General features: G+C 43.1%; 2 protein-coding genes across 2 annotated transcripts; one reads left to right on the forward strand and one right to left on the reverse strand.

Annotated features, from left to right (window-relative positions):
* Positions 1-305: 305 nt before the first annotated feature.
* LOC308157458 (extracellular calcium-sensing receptor-like) lies at positions 306-6,967 on the forward strand (the record flags this gene model as incomplete). Its single annotated transcript, XM_080531012.1, has 9 exons — positions 306-415; positions 824-1,118; positions 1,479-1,565; positions 2,383-2,652; positions 2,994-3,200; positions 3,384-3,659; positions 5,434-5,661; positions 5,849-5,972; positions 6,069-6,967. The coding sequence occupies 9 exons, from the start codon at positions 306-308 to the stop codon at positions 6,965-6,967; spliced, it is 2,496 nt and encodes an 831-aa protein (XP_080387138.1).
* A 4,407-nt stretch (positions 6,968-11,374) lies between these two features.
* LOC308158087 (extracellular calcium-sensing receptor-like) lies at positions 11,375-19,411 on the reverse strand (the record flags this gene model as incomplete). The annotated part of the gene is made up of 11 exons (XM_080531682.1): positions 11,375-11,797; positions 12,809-13,090; positions 14,263-14,456; positions 14,819-14,942; positions 15,225-15,434; positions 15,655-16,143; positions 16,674-16,862; positions 17,551-17,730; positions 17,997-18,100; positions 18,355-18,473; positions 19,143-19,411. 11 exons carry the CDS (start codon positions 19,409-19,411, stop codon positions 11,375-11,377), a joined length of 2,583 nt encoding a protein of 860 aa, XP_080387808.1.
* Positions 19,412-21,214: the final 1,803 nt, after the last annotated feature.

The following is a 21,214-nucleotide window of genomic DNA, read 5'->3' on the forward strand; positions in this document are numbered from 1 at the left end:
TCACCTCCCCAACTCCAACCCCTGCTGGCCCCCTATACACCTGCCCTACTGTGTAACAGTGTAAGATCCTCCCCCAAGAAACACTAAACAATGACGTTACCTCTGATCTCCACAGAGGTTGGCATTACACTCTCTATAAAACATGGGGACAGACAGAGTGAAAGAGAGAGGTGGGGGGATAGAGATAGAAGGTAGTCATGTGGGTCTGTCTGCATATCTGTCTGTATCTGTGCCTTAACCTACTCTTCATATCCTCTTCCTCCTCTTCCTCCTGTCGTCTCTGGGAGCGTTTCCATCTGAGCAGGATGTACCAGGAGGGGGACGTGGTTCTAGGTGGTCTGTTCGAGGTTCACTACTTCACTGTGTTCCCAGAGCTGTCCTTCACATCAGAGCCACAGCAGCCCATCTGCCAGGGGTGAGTTGCTCTGAGCTACAGCGGCATGAACAGATTGGATTGTTGAAGTCTTTTAAATTATCTTTTTTAACTCTTCTTGTCTAATGCCAGCAACAAGGCAGCAACTAGCACAAATGAAGTGGTTACGCATGGGCTCAATGCCACTTTTCATTCTGGAATGAAATTGAAAAAAGGATTTCAAGTTCATGGATTGAATTTCGATTGACTCACTAAACTGATGGGGTTGACATAGAACTTACCTCAAGCTTGAAGTGCTGGGGTCAAAGGTTATGAGAGATTCGAAACTTGGAAATGTAAATTGTTTACACTTTTACACAGTTGACATTTAAAAAATTGTGTAACATATGAGAAGTTTCAGGGGTAAAACACACACACAAACAACATAATTCCTAACTAGGTGTGTGTCAGTTTTGACATTGCAGGGTTCCAGCAGGCCCAGATCATGGCCTTCGCTATCGAGGAGATCAACAGAAACCCCGACCTGCTCCCAAACGTAACCCTCGGATACAACCTTTATGACAACTGCCTCAAACTTGGTGTGGCGTTCCGTGCTGCCATGTCATTGGCCAGTGGGACTGAGGAGGAGTTCTTATTGGATGAGAGCTGTTTGGGGTCACCCCCAGTGATAGGGATTGTAGGGGATCCTGGGTCGACCCATTCCATAGCCATCTCCAGTATTCTAGGGCTTTTTCGCGTACCCATGGTAAATTCCTTTTTTCCTTGTGACTACACTGAGTTGTAACATCATTTTTGGGGGTTTAAGAGTTTAGCTTATTTTTTTGGTTTATATAGTTTGGGCAAACAGCAATCTGATTTCTCAGACACATTGAATCTGTTCTAACTTAGACTCGAACATGTGTTTGTACCTATATTTTCTTGTTTATTTGCTTGTTTGCGTATGTTCTTATTGTTATTGTTCTTTGTTTGTGTATGTCTTGTACAAATCGTCTGAGTTTCTTTATAATAGAAAAGTGAATGTTGAAAAAGAAGTTCAGAAGTACTGTTAATACTACTGTACTGTGCTTGTCTTATCTATGTGTTGACTCTAATGTATCTCTCTCAGGTGAGTTACTATGCCACCTGTTCCTGTCTGAGTGACCGGCACCGGTACCCATCATTCTTCAGAACCATCCCTAGTGACGCCTTTCAGGTGAGACCGAGGATTAGACGGCTAGCTATGTCATAAATTAAAGGTGAATCTCCCTATGAATAGAACTAAATGAAACAATTAGAACAGTTGGCATGTGTTTACATCTTGGTTTCTCCACTCACTGAGCACTTCATTAGGCTGGCTGGCATTGCGCTGCTGATTAGATATTAGATAGATAATTAGATTTGATAATTGCACAAATGAGACGGTAGAGGTGTTCACCTAATAGTGTTCGGTGAGTGTATGTAATTATTAGGCTGTTGTACTGTAGGTCTCCTGGACTGAAGACAATGATGAGAGTCTCCATCATAAAATATGTGACCATATAAGAGCAGAAGAGCCCATTCGAACAAACAACAGTTTTAGGATCACTGAATACTTATAATTTGTGAATTGGATTCACTGTCTCGTCTGCCGTAGGCTACTGGTAAGTGATACCAGGCTTGTAATCAAACTTACGTTTTAGGACGTGTTCAAAAGCAAGGACTGTGTGATCATCTAATTATGTGTACTTATGTGTTTTTAGCATGTTGATGTTCTATCAGCATGTTGTGCTAAACATGCAGTTAGATGTTCATAGCGATGTTTCTTCTTAGCTGATAGCTATTAGCAGCTGTTTTGCCTGTCTTTTGATTGAGAAATGTTCTCCTCTATTTGTTTTGAGGTGGACCAACATTCAAATAAGAATATCTATTTTCAGATTTCAATGTATGACACATAATTTGAAAGGTTACAATCTGAAAAAAATGAAAAATGACTATGCCTACTTGAAGACTTTTTAAGCAGACATGCTGATCCTCACATTATGTCATTCCAGGTGCGTGCCATGATCCAGATCCTACGACGGTTCGGTTGGACCTGGGTCGGACTCTTGGTCAGTGGTGATGACTATGGGATTCATGCAGCCCGCTCGTTCCACTCTGATCTGGCCCAGTCCGGAGGGGGCTGTGTAGCCTACTCAGAGGTTCTGCCCGGGGACCATGACCCAGAGGAACTCCAGAGGATAGTCAGTGTGATCCGAAGATCCTCAGCTCGCGTTCTGGTGGTCTTTTCTAACCAGGCCTACATGCTACAGCTGATGGAGGAGGTTGGTCCATTCAAATGAACTGAAATAAATAAAGGCCTACTATATGTAGGAACTATGGAACTAACTATCTGTGCTTAGATGCCTTTTACAAGCTGAATACAAGAGTTATCCTATAATTATAATTATTATTATTATAAACCTTATTTGTATAGCACCTTTCATTAAAAAATGCAGCTCAAAGTGCTTTACATTCGAAGCATTACAACTGCATAGATGAAAATAAATTAAAACAAATTAATTTAATACAATAAATAAAATAACAACTTGTTTAGGGGATGAAGCTATTATGCTATTGCTAGCCCAGAATATTGTTCAGTAATGTTAAGTGTTGTGATTACAAGGTGGTGAAGCAGAAGGTGACTGGTCGCCAGTGGATCGCAAGTGAGGCTTGGAGCGCTGCTTCTGTGTTCTACACCCCCCGCCTCATGCCCTACCTGGGGGGAACTCTGGGCATCACTATCCGCCGCGGAGAGATACCTGGGCTCAGGGACTTCCTGTATAACGTACACCCTGGCAACGACACTAACGTTGACCATGGCAACAGCATGGCAAGTTTATCATATCATATCATGTGTCTACTTTAATAAAAAAGAGGTGAACTAAGATATATACGTATATATTTATTGAATGTATCTACTTCACTTTCCTCCTGATCTATCTCATTATCTTTATGCGTATCTTTATCAAGTAATACTTATCTACTGTATATAATCTTCCTCTACTTTCATAAGGTGAGGCAGTTTTGGGAGGAGATGTTTGGGTGCAGGTTTCCACCCCTGCACTCTGAATGGGTGGAGTCTGGAGGGGGTGTATGTACTGGACAGGAGGACCTGGATGACATGAAGACCGTGTACGGGGATGTTTCAGAGCTCAGACCCGAGTATAACGTGTATAAGGCCGTGTATGCCCTGGCATACGCCCTCCATGACTTGCTGCAGTGTGAGCAAGGGAGAGGGCCCTTCAGCGGGCACAGCTGCGCCAGCCTACAGGGACTGGAGCCATGGCAGGTGTGATATACACACACACACACACACACACATGCACACACACACACATGCACACACACAAACACAAACTCACACAAACAATAGTATTGTAAAACTTTGTCAATTTACTTACCCAACAAATAGGGATGGGAATTGAGGACCGGTTCCAATTGAGAACTGGTAACAAATGTTTTGTCCGAGTGGCTGAACATTACAATCTAAAAAAAAGAGCAAGCCGTTAAGGTAATAATCATGTTTATACATGGGATGAATTAATGTTAATTTGAATGAATTTTAAATGATTAGTTACGTTAGTTTTTTATTTATTTATTTATTTATTTTTTACCTTTATTTAACCAGATAAAATCAGTTGAGAACAAATTCTCATTTTCAATGACGGCCAAGAGGCCCCGGCAAGAATAAAAACAAACATATAAACAGAAATACTCATGGTCAACATAAAATAATACATACAATACATGAGAACAGTAGTTAACGAGTATCTACTGTCAACATCACTAAAGTTAGCAACAGAAAGCTAGCTAACGTCAATGTTAATGTTAGCACGATAACGTAAAATTGTTGGCCACCAGCAAAATGATGGTAATGTTATCGTTGGTGTCCGCCATGTTTACAGTTAGTTTGTAAAGACTTTTAACTGACCGTTTGTAAATTAATTGATTTCAGAGCGCTCTATGACGTTGAAACCAGAGCAGATTTCCAGTGTTTACAAACGTATTTAGGAATATGTGTTTGTTATTAAGCTTCGTCTTTTGAAGTGCTTGCTGCTTAATGCACAACCGTTTATGATTGTCAACAGATGCTAACTGCATATACGCTATTGTTTCTAAGAAGAAAACACTGACAGCTTCCAGCAGTAAGTGTAATGATAACATGAATTAACATGTAAATGTACACTATTTGCATTATTTGATATTTTGAACAGTCCCAATACAGACAGCGGACTTTGAACTTTGAACTTGTTTCCATAGGGATAGTATTGCATCCAGAATGTTTGACCATGATATGTTACTGAGGGTCAATATCCTATGTTACTGAGGGTAAATATCCTATGTTACTGAGGTAAATATCCTACGATATGTTACTGAGGGTCAATATCCTACGATATGTTACTGAGGGTAAATATCCTACGATATGTTACTGAGGGTCAATATCCTACGATATGTTACTGAGGGTAAATATCCTACGATATGTTACTGAGGGTCAATATCCTACGATATGTTACTGAGGGTCAATATCCTACGATATGTTACTGAGGGTCAATATCCTACGATATGTTACTGAGGGTCAATATCCTACGATATGTTACTGAGGGTCAATATCCTATGCTAATAATATTAGCATACGATAAGCTACTGAGGGTATATATCCTACGCTAATAATATTAGCAGGCAGGTGTTTTTCTTTGACTACGAAACCCTAAAAGAAAACGAATGCTGTACAAATATTCTCCCATTTCATCCATTTTAGATGATGACAGACAGACTTACAGACTTGCTACAGATAGCTCTGAAGCTACAGCTAGCTGCTCAAGCTCATTTTATTTATGTTCAAATGTTATGTTCAGATATTACAGTGTTCAGAGTCTCGAGATAATAAAACAGCTGCGTTGACACTGAAAACCTGTGTAGGCCTATTTTTTCCCAAAACAGAAACTTTGATCAGGAATCGATAAGGGAATCGGTATTCATAATATCTTATCAATTCAAACAAAGCAACATCTCTATTGCTTTTCCCCTCTGTTCCCTCTCTCTTATCTCCACCGTGTGGCCAGCTGGTGCATTACCTGCAGAGAGTCAACTTTACCACGGGGTTCGGCGATCGTGTTTCCTTTGACGAGAACGGAGATGCCCTGCCCATCTATGACATCATGAACTGGGAGTGGCTCCCAGACGGAAGCGTAAACATCCAGAATGTAGGCGTGGTCGATGAGTCAGCACCTCCAGATGATGTGCTCACTCTTGACGAGGACAAAATCTTCTGGAACTTTGAATCAAGAAAAGTCAGTTATGAAGTTAGTTAGAAAAAAAAACGTGAAATTATAATAGCAGAACATTTTGTTAATAACAAATTACATCTTGTATAACAAGATCACATTATTATGACAGGATTGGGTATCTCTTCAATGCTAAAGTAATTGTCAGTATCATTGAACTTGTTGTTTATCTACACACCCCTTCTCCCTGTAGCCACCACGATCAGTGTGCAGTGACAGCTGCCCCCCAGGCACCCGTGTGGCCAGGAGGAAGGGAGAGCCTGTCTGCTGCTTCGACTGCATCCCCTGTGCTGAGGGGGAGGTCAGCAATGAGACTGGTTAGTGCACCACTGTAATGTGTGAGGTGAAACATACCGGGTATTTGAACATGAATGAAATCTCTCTCTCTCCCTCTCTCCCTCTCTCTCTTTCAGACTCAGCTGAGTGCTCCCAGTGTCCTGAGGACTTCTGGTCTAACCCCCTGCGTGACCACTGCATCCCTAAGGCGGTGGAGTTCCTCTCTTATCATGAACCTCTGGGCGTCTGCTTGACAACCGCCTCGTTGCTTGGCACCCTATTCTGTGCCATTGTCCTTGGAATCTTCGCTCAGCACCGGAACACACCTGTGGTGCGCGCAAACAACTCTGAGCTCAGCTTCCTGCTTCTGGCGTCGCTCAAACTCTGCTTCCTGTGTTCGCTGCTCTTCATTGGTCGACCCAGGCTGTGGACCTGTCAGCTGAGGCACGCAGCATTTGGGATCAGCTTTGTGCTCTGTGTGTCGTGTATACTGGTGAAGACCATGGTGGTGCTGGCTGTCTTCAGGGCCTCCAAGCCTGGAGGGGAAGGCATTCTGAAGTGGTTCGGTTCTGGACTGCAGAGAGGAACAGTCCTGGTTCTCACCTCCATACAGGCAGCTATCTGCACTGCCTGGCTGGTGTCTGCCTCACCAATGCCGCATAAAAACACACGCTATCACAGAGATTTAATTGTGTACGAGTGTGTGGTGGGTTCAGTAGCAGGGTTTGCCGTGTTGCTAGGCTACATCGGCCTGCTGGCTTTCCTCAGTTTCCTGTTGGCTTTCCTCGCCCGGAATCTTCCGGACAACTTCAACGAGGCCAAGCTCATCACCTTCAGCATGCTGATCTTCTGTGCTGTGTGGGTGGCCTTTGTGCCGGCCTATGTCAGCTCCCCAGGGAAATATGCAGATGCAGTGGAGATCTTTGCCATCCTGGCCTCCAGTTTCGGCCTCCTGGTGGCGCTGTTTGGGCCAAAGTGTTACATCATTCTATTGAGACCTGAGATGAATACAAAGAAGGCTATAATGGGCAGGTAAAATACTAGGAAACTCTTTACATTGACCAGAATAACATTGGTTGTAGGCCTGAGATAAAGTCAAGAGAAAAAATAGATGGTATGTACTTATATGGAACAAAGTACAAACAACCCAACAAACTCTGCATGTACATTAATCAATAATTAAACGGCTTGTTAACATACAGGGCAGAGGCCAGACACATAAGTATAGGTAAGCTCAGTTAGCAGGCTGATGGTACCGGGTAAGGTGGTTAAGGGTAGAGGCATACCTTAGATCCTTGTGTGCTCCAGTCAGGTTCGCTCCTGGTTCAAGGATAGCCCAAGCTTGGTTGGTTGGGTATGGTATTCATTTAGTTTTAACATATCACATATACAGACTTGATAACGTATGACACCAACACACATTAGGAAAGACAAACCAGACAAGACAAGGGGGTAGTTTACAGTTCCAACTGAACAAAGTTAACTGAGGAAAACATCTAGGGGTCTAGAACAGGCTTCTCTCCGTCTGTCTTGTAAACAGCATCTCATATAGACAGAATTTCTCATATTCTTCCCGTCAGGGGGGGGTAATCAGCTTTTTTCATGATTCCCGCCAACAGGCAAGCCTCTCCCCCAATCACCATAACCCTTACATCCACAGATAGAGTTGGGCTGTGACAGTATTTAATTGTCCCCCTCCGGTGAAATCAGGAAGGGGACTATGATTCGGACACTGTCCGTTCGTATGTCACACACTTTATCTCTGACACCATTTTAACAATTTTTACAAAACCCTTTTTGTCATACAGATGCGGCATTTATGAAATGACACTGAAATTGGCCCCATATTGATGAACCTATGGTGAAAGATGCATCTTGCCATAGAGATTGTTTAGGAGTTTTGAGTTTCGATGCTGATTTATCTCATGATGGTGCGGCTAAACCTCATAATAGTGTGGAAAGAGGACCTCAGATCGCACCCTTTGGCAAATTGACTATTTTCAAATAATACTGTCAAATCCTTGAAAATGAATCAAATAAGCATTACAAGCTCTGGTAGCTTTTCAGCTTTTCCTGAAATCCGTGGACTGCCTTCATAAAAACACAGCAGGTATAACGCCTTGCACATGACACCAGGGGGCACAGTTAAGTAAATGTAGTTGAATAGATGACTCTTGGATAAGGAGGAAGACTTGTTGATTAAAGATCATTATTGTTCAGAAAAAAAAGAGAAAGAACATGTTGAGGAAATTACATTCCAGCCACCAAAAAACTTTTGTTTGAAAAAACTAAAAGCGACTAGCAAGGGATGTCATGTTTTGGCCAGGGATGCCAGCACAGATAACCGATCTGGTTCAAAGTGTTCGATATGCAATACCTACAAAAAGCAGAATTGCCAGGAGCCCATGATTGCTCATGACATACCAGACACGCCATGGCAAAAGGCTGGTTGACTATTATTCAAGTTTCATTGAAGTCAACAAACTGTCCACAACAAAGAGCCAGTCAGTCATCCACATTTGCAAGCAGCAGTTTGCTCGCTATGGAATACCAGATGAAGTCTGTTCAGACAATGGTCCTCAATATTCCTCAGCAGAATTTAAGCTATTCAGTGAAGAATATGGCTTTAAACATACAACTTCATCTCTCACATACCCCCAGTCTAATGGGAAAGTAGAGAAGGCGGTGCAGACCGCAAAGACATTGCTTAAAAAAGCAAAAGCAGACAAACAAGACCCTCACCTCGCACTGCTGGATTATAGGAATACGCCTTTGACTGGGGTACCCTCACCAGCACAGTTGTTGATGGGCCGCAGAACGAAAACAAGACTGCCAACAGAACAAAAACTAGCGAAGGAGTGAAGGCTAGACTCAAATACAAACAAGACAGAGAGAAACACTACTATGATAGAGGATCACACACATTGCCAGCTCTCAGACCAGGTGATACAGTAAGGTTAAGGGAAGGTAAGCAGTGGAGGCCAGCCAAAGTAGTGAGACCAACCCCAGAGCCACGGTCATACGTGGTGGAAGCAAATGGTCAGCATTACAGGCGAAATAGACGGGAGCTAATCAGAACTGATGAAGAAACCCCTGCACTGATTGAAGAGGAAATAGGAGTGGAAAGACGTTACCCGTGCAGACAGCACAAACCCAGTTTGTTACGAACAGTGTAATTCCACTACAGGAATCCTTAGGCACCTGAAACCTACTCTGTCATGATACTGTCAATTATAACATATTATGATTTGCCCCACCTTCTCAGTTATCTCATGTTAAACTCCCTAAGAAGAAGGGAGATGTAATGATATTGCTTAGCAGGTATAACGCCTTGCACATCTGGACACCAGGGGGCACAGTTTAATAAGTTTAGTTGAATAGATTACTCTTGTTTAGGGAGGAAGACTTGTTGATTAAAGATCATTATTGTTCAGCATTCAATGGAGTAAGCAGTCAATTCTTTACATTGATTACCGTATTTGGTGAAACCCTATTCAATCACGCCTGAAAAAAGGCTGGGAGCACTTTGATTTAATTGCGCTTTGGGGTACGGTATGTATCCCAAGTTCTCTAAAGGTGATGGGGGAGAGATTTCACCAGATTGCCTCTTTTTTACCGGCTTGTGAATAGGTGTTTTTCAGAATGAAATGGGTGTGCTGTGCATGGGCCATGGTAAGCTGGTCTGGGGCAGGGCCAGCTATGTAAAGCACTCTCGGCCTGTCCCAGGCGTGATTGAATAGGGTTTCAGACAATAATGTACGCAAGGGTGCAGGGGTGTATATCCCATTGTAAGATGTCTCCCTCACCTCCTTCAGAGAACTGGGGTAACATACTGTAACCTCACCTCCTTCAGAGAACTGGGGTAACATACTGTAACCCCTCACCTCCTTCAGAGAACTGGGGTAACATACTGTAACCCAACGTCTCCCTCACCTCCTTCAGAGAACTGGGGTAACATACTGTAACCCAGATGTCTCCCTCACCTCCTTCAGAGAACTGGGGTAACATACTGTAACCCAACGTTTCTTCTCCTTGTCTCTTGTTTTAGCACTTACTGTAAATGAATGTAGAGAAGATGAAGAGATGGCCCTGGACTCAACTATGGCTACAAAGATAGGTGTAGATGTATAATATGCTTTTAAAATGACACTAATGCTCAGTGATGTTGATTAAATATTAATCCGAAACAGTTTTGATGTGGTCGTCTATGTGTGGCTTTGATCTACTGGGGGATAAATCATCTCTGATTCCTGTTTCCTTCTGATTAAAAAGTATTTGATAGAACCATCATATCATATTTGATAGAACCATCATATCATGTGAAATAACACAGCATTTATTCTGTTTCTGCTCAATGATTGAGCTGCCACATGCACTATGGAAAGAATGAAGAATGAATTAATGTAATTTGTCATTGAATAAAACATTCTGACTTCAAGGGCTGCTGAAAAGTGTTTTTATTAAACCGTGACAATTGACAATTGTATTTAAAACAGAATGACACACCTCATAAAATTGTAATTAACACTATTTAATTTAATTGCCTTGGCTTTGAGGAGGGAGAATGGTATTGCTGATTGTAAAGAGGAGAATTGTAGTGATTTATTAAGTAACAGATGAAAATTCATTGTTTGGCCTTGTAGAGACGGTGGACTTGTTGTTAGATGTGTTGTTTTTTTACTTCTGTAGTTTTGGTGGATTAACTTGTTTTAGTCTTAGTCTTTGTTCTAAGGCTGTAACATGTACTGTGCTGGTTACAGACATTTATTTTATTTCTTTATAATTTTTTATATTTATATTTTATTTACATTTTACAATATGTTCTGTTGTGCTTTATGTGTTTCAGTCTTGATTAACAGAAAGTGTAGTCGTATATAGATAGTATATAGTAGATAGTGGATTAAACGAAAAGCATCTGTAAAATTGTAGATCGTCCCACAGAAGTTGGTTAAAGGTGAGATTGAGAAACAGACAAAAACAAAAATAATTATATATTATATAATATCTATATAATAACAATATAATATAATATATTCCTATATGAAAATCCTTGTATTTGTTGAATCAAACAGTGTGTTAACTTTAAATTGTATATTAAATTGTTAACAGTTGGGAACATCTATATTTTTCTGTACCTTTTACTGCTGAAGAGATGAGGTGAACAATTGTGATAACAGCAATACTTGGCTCAAGGGGTCAAAGGGCTTGCAGATGGAGTGGTCCACAAAATGTGACAAACTATGAGGCAACCCTGTTAAAGCCATGAGAATATTTTAAAACATGTTAAGACATCGGTGATAAATCTGATAATGTCACCCACACATTGGTGATGTCATTAAGATTTTTGACTATGAGGAATATCAATCCTGAAACCTTCTACTGACATGGGTTAAGGGCGTGAGCCGTCATTTGAGGGTGAAAGGCAACAATACTACTCAGACAACTATTTGGCCATCATTTGTTTCTTGGTGTTTTTCTCCGGTCTGAGGAGGATGATGAAACATTTGGGAGCGAAGATGCAGAGCAGCAGCCCATAACTGGAGGCCAGGATGGCGAAGATCTCCACGGCAACCGTGTATTTCCCTGGGGAGCTCACGTAGGCGGGCACGAAGGCCACCCACACGGCACAGAAGATCAGCATGCTGAAGGTGATGAGCTTGGCCTCGTTGAAGTTGTCAGGGAGTTTCCTGGCCAGGAAGGCCAGGAGGAGGCAGAGGGAGGCCAGCAGGCCGATGTAGCCCAGGACCAGAGAGAAGCCAGCCACAGAACCCACAGCACACTCCAGGACAACCTTTAATCCTTTAAAGCCATGTTCTTTGTGAGGCACAGGAGGCCTTAGGGAAAGCCACACGGCACAGATGATCACCTGTATTTACACACACACAGCAAGAATTATTATATTAATAAATAATACATAATAATTTAATCAATTCTTATTATTGATTAATTTATGTATTGATAACTCAATCAAACAATTACTTAATCATTTTCTTTCATTATCACAAACTTAACCCTTGTATGGCCTTCTGGTTTGTGGGACGCATTTTCAATGTTTACTAAAATAAAAATGATACAATGAATACTTTTTTCAACCTGAGACTCATGGCCTTGGCTAACTTTCTGTGATTTTCTATGCAAACAAACACTTTTTTATTGAGTACCCACTGTGCACCCTCCATACACATTTCCATTATGTATGGGGTGTTCGGGTCAACTGGACCCGAAGGTATAGTGTGGAAATTGGAATTAACAAGAGACTCCACCCCCTCAGGTCAGAGCCAGTCGGGGGCAGGTCAGTGACCGCGGGGCCGCCCCCCAGCAAAGACAGCGTGTCTCTAGCCCACCAAGAGGGCTAAATGTGGTGTTTGTGGCATGGATAGTGGCATCAGAGTGAGACTCCGCCCCCTCGGGTCACATCCAGTCGGCGGCAAGTCAGTGACCTCTGGGCGAAGACCGCGTGTTTCTAGCCCACCCAGGGATGGTGAGACTCCACCCCCTCAGGTCAGAGCTGGTCGTAGGCAGATCAGTGACCACCGGGCCACCCCAATGCACCCCCCGGCGAAACCCGCATGTCTCTAGCCCACCCAGGGGCTGAGTTGTGGGGTTCATGGCCTGGATAGTGGCATCGAGTTGTGGGGTTCGGGGGTTTGTGGCGTGAATAGTGGCATGGTGGCGAGACTCCGCCCCCTCGGGTCAGAGCCGGTCGGGGGCAGGTCAGTGACCTCCCGTCCACCCCAATAAGTTTACATAAATTGTTATGGCTGTATTGCTTTAAAAACCCAATAATGTTATGGGTCCAGCAGATCCGCAAATACTATGTGTGTAACAAAAATATGAAGATCCTACAAGGGTTAAGCACCATAGTCAAGCACCACACCTGTATGCAGGTAAAGAGGCAGACACTTCCTCTCTGCTGACCTGGGCCGAACCACCTCATCAGAGCACCGGCACCAGGCCTGGCTGAGCGGAACACAGCCAGAACCACAATGGTTTTGACCAGGAGGCAGGAGAGGCAGAGGACGAAGCTGACCGCAAACGCAGCCTGCTGGAACCGACACGCCCACACAGACGGACGGCCAATGAACACCAGCGAGCACAGGAAGCAGAGCTTGAGTGACAGGAGAAGCAGGAAGCTAAGCTCTGAGTTGTTGGCGCGCACCTGGATTGACATGGATAACGGCATCAAAGACAGGTTCAGGTTCACTTGCCATTTGTCTCCCTGCTGGAAAGAGATGAAGAAGTAAACGGAGTGGAACCCATGTACTCTTCCTACTCTCTCTAATTCTCCTTAACCTCTTAAACGCCTTGCCCTATTCAACTAATATCTGCCTAAAAAGCAGACCCAAACTAAGCTGCTGATAACATTATAAATATGATAATCAAATGCAAAAGCAGGCAGGATGCCATTAGGTAACACCTTGAAATCTTGTGTGGATATGCTCAGATCATAGTTCAGAATAACATACTGCACCTGACAAGGAGATAAAGTAAACAATAATCAAACTAATAATCACATTAAAGCAGAATTATGGGCCCAATGATCATCAGATTATGATTTGTTTGTTTATTTAATCATTTATTTGACTCTGCCAACACAAATAATTCCACAACTGAACTTGAACTAGACTGTTGCCAAGATAACTTATTGTTTCCAGTGTATTTTTCCTCACCTAGATCACAGACTCAACCGTAACAACAAGAACTCAAAAGCAGCAACCTGATGCAGAGGATCAGCAGTCAACTATGCAACTATACATATCTGTTTTGGAAAGTTGATTTCATTATCAGAGAGAAATACATACCTTTTTTGGTTTTGTGAAGTTCCAGAAAATATATACAATAGAAAGACTGTTTCATTTCTTCACAGTAAAGCAAAATTCCACACTTCTATCTGTGCAATATCCTTAGCTTAGTAATGAACAGTATCACATCGATGGGAGAGAGAGGCTAGGGTACAGATCTCCAGCTAAGGTAAGGCTATTACACAAATAAAAGTGTTAACACAGTGAAATGTTGCTTTAACAACTTGCATCCAATTTCCAATACTTGTATTAACCTACTTGAATTAATTTCAATATAAAACATCAAATATAAAGCAGGTAGTCCCTGCGACGACTTTTCCTCAATGACTAAAACTAAAACTAAGGTTACACTCAAATGTTTCTGTTGACTAAAACTAGACTAAAACCAAGAAGGATGAAAATTACTGAATGTGACTAAGACTAATGTGCATTTTCATGTGCAAGACTAAGACTATATGTATAATAGCCTGCCAAAACGAACACTGCACTGATGGGCCTGTGGAGCTTTGTCATGAATATGCGGCCTCACCAGAGGAGTGTGGCGATGGTACAGGAAGACCAGGAACACTGCAGCTGTCGCCATGGCGCCGGACACAGCAGCTGTTGTCAGGGTGACACCCATGGTGTCGTTGAAGGAGAGGAAGTCCAGCTGCTGAGGGACGCAGGTTGTCTTCTGGCTGTTTGACCAGAACTCTAGAGGACAGATCTCACAACGTAGGGAACCTGGAGGGGTGAGAGAGGCAGAGAGAGAGAGAAAGAGAGAGGGGGGGGAAGGGTAGAAAGAAGGATATTGAGAGAGAAAGAGAGAGAAAGTGTATAGAGGGACATATTCTCACAAATGAACCACCCCGTTAAAATGTTGATTCATTTCCTAAACAACAAAGACCAGGACACTGCTACTGCTACCCTACTGAGTATCAGCCACATAAACATTCAGTAACACAAACAGATTAGTTAGCAATGCAGTTTATTGTTAGGGTGCTGCAGGCCGATATACATGAATATGAACCTGAAGCTAAGGAAACAGTTAATGTCCACAGGGCTCATGCATGAGTTTCTATTGTCCTAGATGACATGATCCTCACCAGTCTCATTGCTGACCTCCCCCTCAGCACAGGGGATGCAGTCGAAGCAGCAGACAGGCTCTCCCTTCCTCCTGGCCACACGGGTGCCTGGGGGGCAGCTGTCACTGCACACTGACACAGGAACCTGCCACACACAAGGATGTCATATCCTGAACACATAACCACAACCATCTCAAAGTTGTCCTTGTATCACACAATACATTTAGTTTGACAACAAACTGAGTAGAGATATAATTAAATCAATCAGCCATGTTTTCTTTTTTTACATGGTCCCTTTAACCACACTAGATCCTGATAGCAGATAATACAGTAAACAAACATAATAAAAACATTTAAAAATGTATACATAATATAAATTAATTAATATTAGCCAAGAATTGGACTAATATGTGTTCGTATTGGTCACCTGATTGAATCCGGTGTTCCACTGGATGGTTGATTCGTTTATATGGAGATGTGACCTTTCGACTTGGCCAATCCTGACGAGTTTCAGTAACCCCTGAGGTGTGGTTTGCCAGTTGACAAGGTCATACACCGCTGGGATGTCGGCACCCTGGAAGTAAAACTCCTCTCCAAGAGCAGTGGTAAAGTTCACCTGATTCAGATGCTGCAGCAGCTGAGGGAATAAAAACATTCAAATAAGTGATACTGATAAGACACACTATAACCTACCACCAAGAGGCAGTCACACATACACCCTGGCACAAATGATCAGCAGCAACTAGCCCATTTTGCATTTAAGTCATTCACTCATGATCTTGGTGGTTCCACTAGTAAGTCCAGCAAGATTCTATTGAATGCTTATAGCCAGTCATAAAGTAATTCCCAGGCTGTACCTCCGCTGGGCTGATGTCGTGAGAGGGGGAGCAGGTGGAGCTTCTGCCCCGGGGAGGTTTGTCTCTCTGGGGGCAGGACAGCAGGCGGTGGAGGGCATGGGCCGCAGCGTACACAGCCAGGTAGACGTTATAGGTCACCCTCAGTTGGGAGGTGTCAGTGAAGGGGCTCTGAACCCCCTCCAGAGTCTCTGCCCCACTGCAGGGAGGAAGGGGAGGGACCGGATGCGGGGTGGAATCGGAACGTGTGGTGTGTGTGTGTGCTGCCTCAGGGCTACATCCAAACTCATCTTCCCAGAGTTCTCTCAACAGCACGTCACCAGGACGACGGGATGGAAGCAGACTTCGAAGGTGAGCCTCGAAGCCGGGCATGGGTGCGCTTCGAATAGCCACCCCCAAAACGCCACGGGCAACCTCAAAGAGGGCGGGGTTTCTCAGGAGATCTCCACTGGTACTCCAAGCCTCACTGGCCAGGAACTGCCTGTCTGTCACCTAGGATGAGATGGGTAACGATTAGACAGTGACAGAAGGGCTCCCAGGCAGGGGGTCTTGCTGCTCTTAGAGCCTAATGGAACTCCCACTGCATGTATCTGAAAGACTGACCACCTGTTTGCCATACAGCCCTTGATTTAAAAAATGTATTTGCTTTATTGGGATAGACGCAGTAGACATTAACAGTAAGGATGGGTGAGACACACACACACACAAAGTGTGTATAAACTCTCCCTTCCTTGATATCTGCCACTTCTTGATCTCTCTCTCTGTCTCACGCCCTTTCTCTCTCTCTCTCTCTCTCTCTCTCTCTCTCTCTCTCTCTCTCTCTCTCTCTCTCTCTCTCTCTCTCTCTCTCTCTCTCTCTCTCTCTCTCTCTCTCTCTCTCTCTCTCTCTCTCTCTCTCTCTCTCTCTCTCTCTCTCTCTCTCTCTCTCTCTCTCTCTCTCTCTCTCTCTCTCTCTCTCTCTCTCTCTCTCTCTCTCTCTCTCTCTCTCTCTCTCACCCTCCCTCTCTCCCTCCCTCTCTCACATTGATGCGGGCCAACTCCAGGAGGAACGTCCCCACATCCGTGTACCAGGCGAAGATCAGGATCACCCGAGCGGTGGAGGACTGGACCACGGCCGCCATCCGGGCCACATCTCTCGCCAGGGTCGCCCGGGAGAACGTCTCGAAGAACGCCAGACACACCCCCGTCCCCTGAATCTCCTCCTGAAACACCTGGGGATTGAATATGAAGACAGGAAACATAGGAAAGAGTGAGGGAAGAACGTGAAACACATTATACAGTATATTATATTATTTACACATGTACAAACGTGGCTGGGGAGCTGGGCACATTTTTTTCCATGACACACATGTTCATAGAAAAAGAAAAGCTCCACATATCGGCAATTCTCAAGTTGTGCAACCAAAAAGCTTTTCTTTTTAAAAAATGTGTTTTTCATTTTTTTGCATTTTACGAAAGTTGAAGTGTTGAAGAGCCCACTCGATATAACAAACAACAGTTTTAGGACAACTAAATACTTATAATTTGTGAATTGGATTCACTGTATGGTCTGCCGTAGGCTAGGCAAACATACGTTTGAGGACGTGTTCAAAAGCAAGGACTAATTGATCATCTAATTATGTGTAGTTATGTGCTTTTAGCATGTTGATGTTCTATCAGCATGTTGTGATGTGCTAAACAAGCAGTTCGATGTTCATAGTGATGTACCTTTTTAACTGATAACTACTAGCAGCTGTTTTGCATGTGTTTTGATTCAGAGTGAGATTCTCCGATATTTGGTTTGAGATGTACAAACATTCAAATAGGCATCTTATTCAACTATATTGAATTTATATTATATAACTAATATACTGTCATACTACAGTACTGTTTGTGTTATTCTGGAGGAATCAGAACTACCTGGATGGCAAGTTGACCATAGTCGTTGTCTACAGCCACGGCGCCGACCCAGGTCCAGTGGAAGCGCTTGGCGAGCTGGGCCATGGTCCGGGCCTGGTACGCATCACTGGGAATGGTTCTGAAGAAGTTAGGGAACGCCCGTCTGTCACTGAGGCAGGCACAGCTGGCCTGATAGCTGATCTGAGGGAAACATGGGGGGAGGAGGGGGCGGGAGTTTTAACAAAAAGTATCACAAAAAACATAATGGTAATAGACAAAAGCCAATTAGGTTATTATGTTCTCTGAATAAAATCACAGATATTCTTTTCAGACATGGCCTCCTGAATGTTGATTTTGTTTTCACAAGAAACATAATGGTAATAGACCAAAAACAATTAGGACGCTGTCTGAATAAAAATCTCAGATAACCTTCTCAGACCTTACTTCCTCAATGTATTGAGACCTACCACAGGCACGGAGAGGGGCCCCAGGGTTCTGGCCAGTATGATGCTCTGAGTGGAGGACGCATCACCGATGACCAGGGGAACTGAGGCGTCAGTAGATGTCCATGCTGGAGAGTACAGAAACAAGCCAAGTGTATCTTTTAGCGACTCTTCAGTCAGGTGAGATCTTTCCTTGTTTCATCAAGGAATTAGGACATAAGGATCAATTATAAGGTTAGTGGGGAAACTAAACCCGTACCTCTGTGCCCTCCAATGTGGCCAGACAGTGTCAACTCAGGACGGGGCTCTGAGGAGACTAAACAGCTGTGGTTTCCTCCGCCTACCAAAGACAGTGCGTTCCGAAGGGACATGGGATGGCGACCACAGCTGTCCAGGATACGGTAGCCCAGCCTCACCCCCGGTAGTAAGACAGGGCTACGGTTAATTTCATCCACAGCAAACACCATGGCATGCGCCCACTTTAACAATACCCCCTGGAGCCTGAAGCCATGGAGATACGTTTGGGAGGGAAACAGGAGAGACACAGTACAATCAAGATGTGAAATTGACCATTCTGTAATGTGACCCTGTAAAGAGATAATCATCATAAATGTGATCGAGAGGAAAACGCTTTTCAAATAGAATGAAATAACAGTCAACAACAAGTTTAAAATCATAACAAGCAAGCAACATAAATTAGAAAGTATAAGCATAGTGGCAACTTTTTTTTTTTTTATGTCTTGAAGACAGAATTGCATCAAGGTGGGGGCAGGATCTTGACAAAACATCAAACCTCGCCACAAAACGTTTATTATTATTCAAATAATTTCTAATTATTTCTTATTTCTTATTATTTATCTAATTATTCTTCTAATCATGATGATAGCAACATGTTAAGAGGAAAACAAGGCTGAAGAATACAAAACAGGAGAAAGATAAAAATCAGGAAAGCTACAGTTATGAAAACGCAAAACAAAAGGAAGGCAGATATACAGTAAATAAAACGAATCACTGCTCAACCGCATTCTTTTTTCATAGTAATTTATTTGTTGTATAATTATACAGATAATTTCCAGTGAGATTAAAACATCTCTTTAACAAGAGAAACCTGTTCAGACCTTTGTATAGTTTTACTTGACTGAAAAAGGGGTGAACAGACAGCAGACTTACTTGACACAGGGTTTGAGGTCTGGGGGTTCAGTGAAGCGGTGGTCTAAAGCAGGAGGCTGGTTGTGGAAGGCGAAAAGACCACCGATCACCACATCTCCCTCCTGGGAGAGACCAGGCTCATCTGAGCGATCCCACCGTGAACACATGGTCACCTGAACCCCCCTGTCTACCATCCCGACCCCTGACCCCACCACCCACACCAGGAGCAGGGAGAGGCCAGAGAACTGCCCCCCAAGGATGGGCTGCACTATTATGGGTAGCAGGTACATGAGCTCAGATGTAATTAGTACTCTACTAATACTATTTATTTTTTCACAAAACAAATACTACTTTTACTATTTAGTATCCGGGGCAGAATCTAAACCGCCAGAAATTACTTTAAATTAGTAATAATAATAATAATAATAATAATAATAATAATAATAATAATAATAATAATAATAATAAACCAGTGGAATTAATTCAAATCCAAATTCTGCCACAAAACCTGTAAAGCTACAGTTGATATTATTGATTAATTAAACATACAGATGGCCATCATGCCATTGCAGGCAGATTTTTTTTTTTTTAAAGGAAGATCAGCATCTATCTGGCCAACGTAAAATATCAACCTCCCTTCTTGTCTTTCAGCAGCAGGAGAGAAAAGAAAATTGGTTCTGGCACCGATTCCTCCACAGCTGCTAACCTTGTCCTATGTGAGTGTCTCGAAGAACACCAGACACACACCTGTCCCCTGGATCCCTCCCATAAATGAAGGGAAGAAAGAGAGGAAGAAAATATTATTTACCATATCCACACGTCACATAAATTAGAGAGAAAAACATTAAACAGGACATTAAAAAAATCTATAAAAGTACAACACTGTATATAGCCTACTCCTAAAGGCGTTATGAATAAAGGGTTTACTGTTTGGCCAAGTACAGAAACTTAACACATTTTTTACCTGTTGCCCTTATAAAAAAAATATAGATATAAATAGAGACCACCCTCTCACCTTCAGATGCTGACCTAGCAGTTTTAAACAAGTAACATTTCCCCCTCACCTTTCATTAGGCACACAGAACCCTGAACAAACAGTCTGACCAGGCGAACAGCCACTCAGTGTACAGTACAGTACACCCGTCTCCCCCTCCTCTGGCCCAGTGGAAGGTAAGGGATGGAGATTATATACTGTAAACTCCATACAGGCTACAGAGGGCAGGGAGTAAACAAGATGACACACAGAGAAACCACTGCTCTCATGAGGGTGGGTGAGATTTGAAAGAGTGAGGGAAGCAGTGTGTGTGTGTGTGTGTGTGTGTGTGTGTGTGTGTGTGTGTGTATGCGTGCATGCGTAAAGGATTACATTGAAAAATGTTTTTGGTTTTTTTAAGTGAGGGAAAGCGCTAAGGGACCCTGATGATGGGTGTGTGTGTGTGTCATTCAAGGATGGAGGAGGTAGAGATGGGCATAAAGGGAGCATCTGTTAGATCTGTATCACCAAGAACTATAGACTGTGCAGACTTTTGTTCCAGTCTAGCACTAACTCCCGAGTGATTTTTGGTGCGTAATATAGGGCTTTCACACCAGCAAAGAACCGTGCCGGTTCGCGTTCGCAAACCAAGTCTGGAACCGGCCGGAGCGTTCAGACCGAAGCTCAATTGGTTCGGAACCTGAAAAGTTGGTTCGCAGCGGGCACCAAAAAATAGTGGTTCTCAAGCGCGAACCAAAACGTAGAACAGTCACGTCGTCAGTGGGTGTGTCATATTCTAGGCTGCAGAGACCAGCAAGGAGGTGTGGTATTCTGTAGTAAGAAAGTAGTTCGTAAAAGAATGAGACCGGGATACACGCAGCTGCTGTTCAATTCGCCATTTATTCAACTCTCCTTCTTCACCTCCGGAAGTGCATACATCACTTCCGTCACTGCATACATCACTTGCATACTAGCGCCCACTGGCGGTATAAACAGGACACAACATTTCCCCCTTTCTTAAAGGGATTACAGTCCTCAACGAATGCCATATTCTGTAGACTGGTGTCAGTACAATTGAAATAAAATGAAAACGAAGGAAATGAAAATGAATGAATCAGCA

This window comes from Nansenia antarctica (assembly GCF_963989245.1).
Source record: "Nansenia antarctica genome assembly, chromosome: 5".
NCBI classification, from domain to species: domain Eukaryota; kingdom Metazoa; phylum Chordata; class Actinopteri; order Argentiniformes; family Microstomatidae; genus Nansenia; species Nansenia antarctica.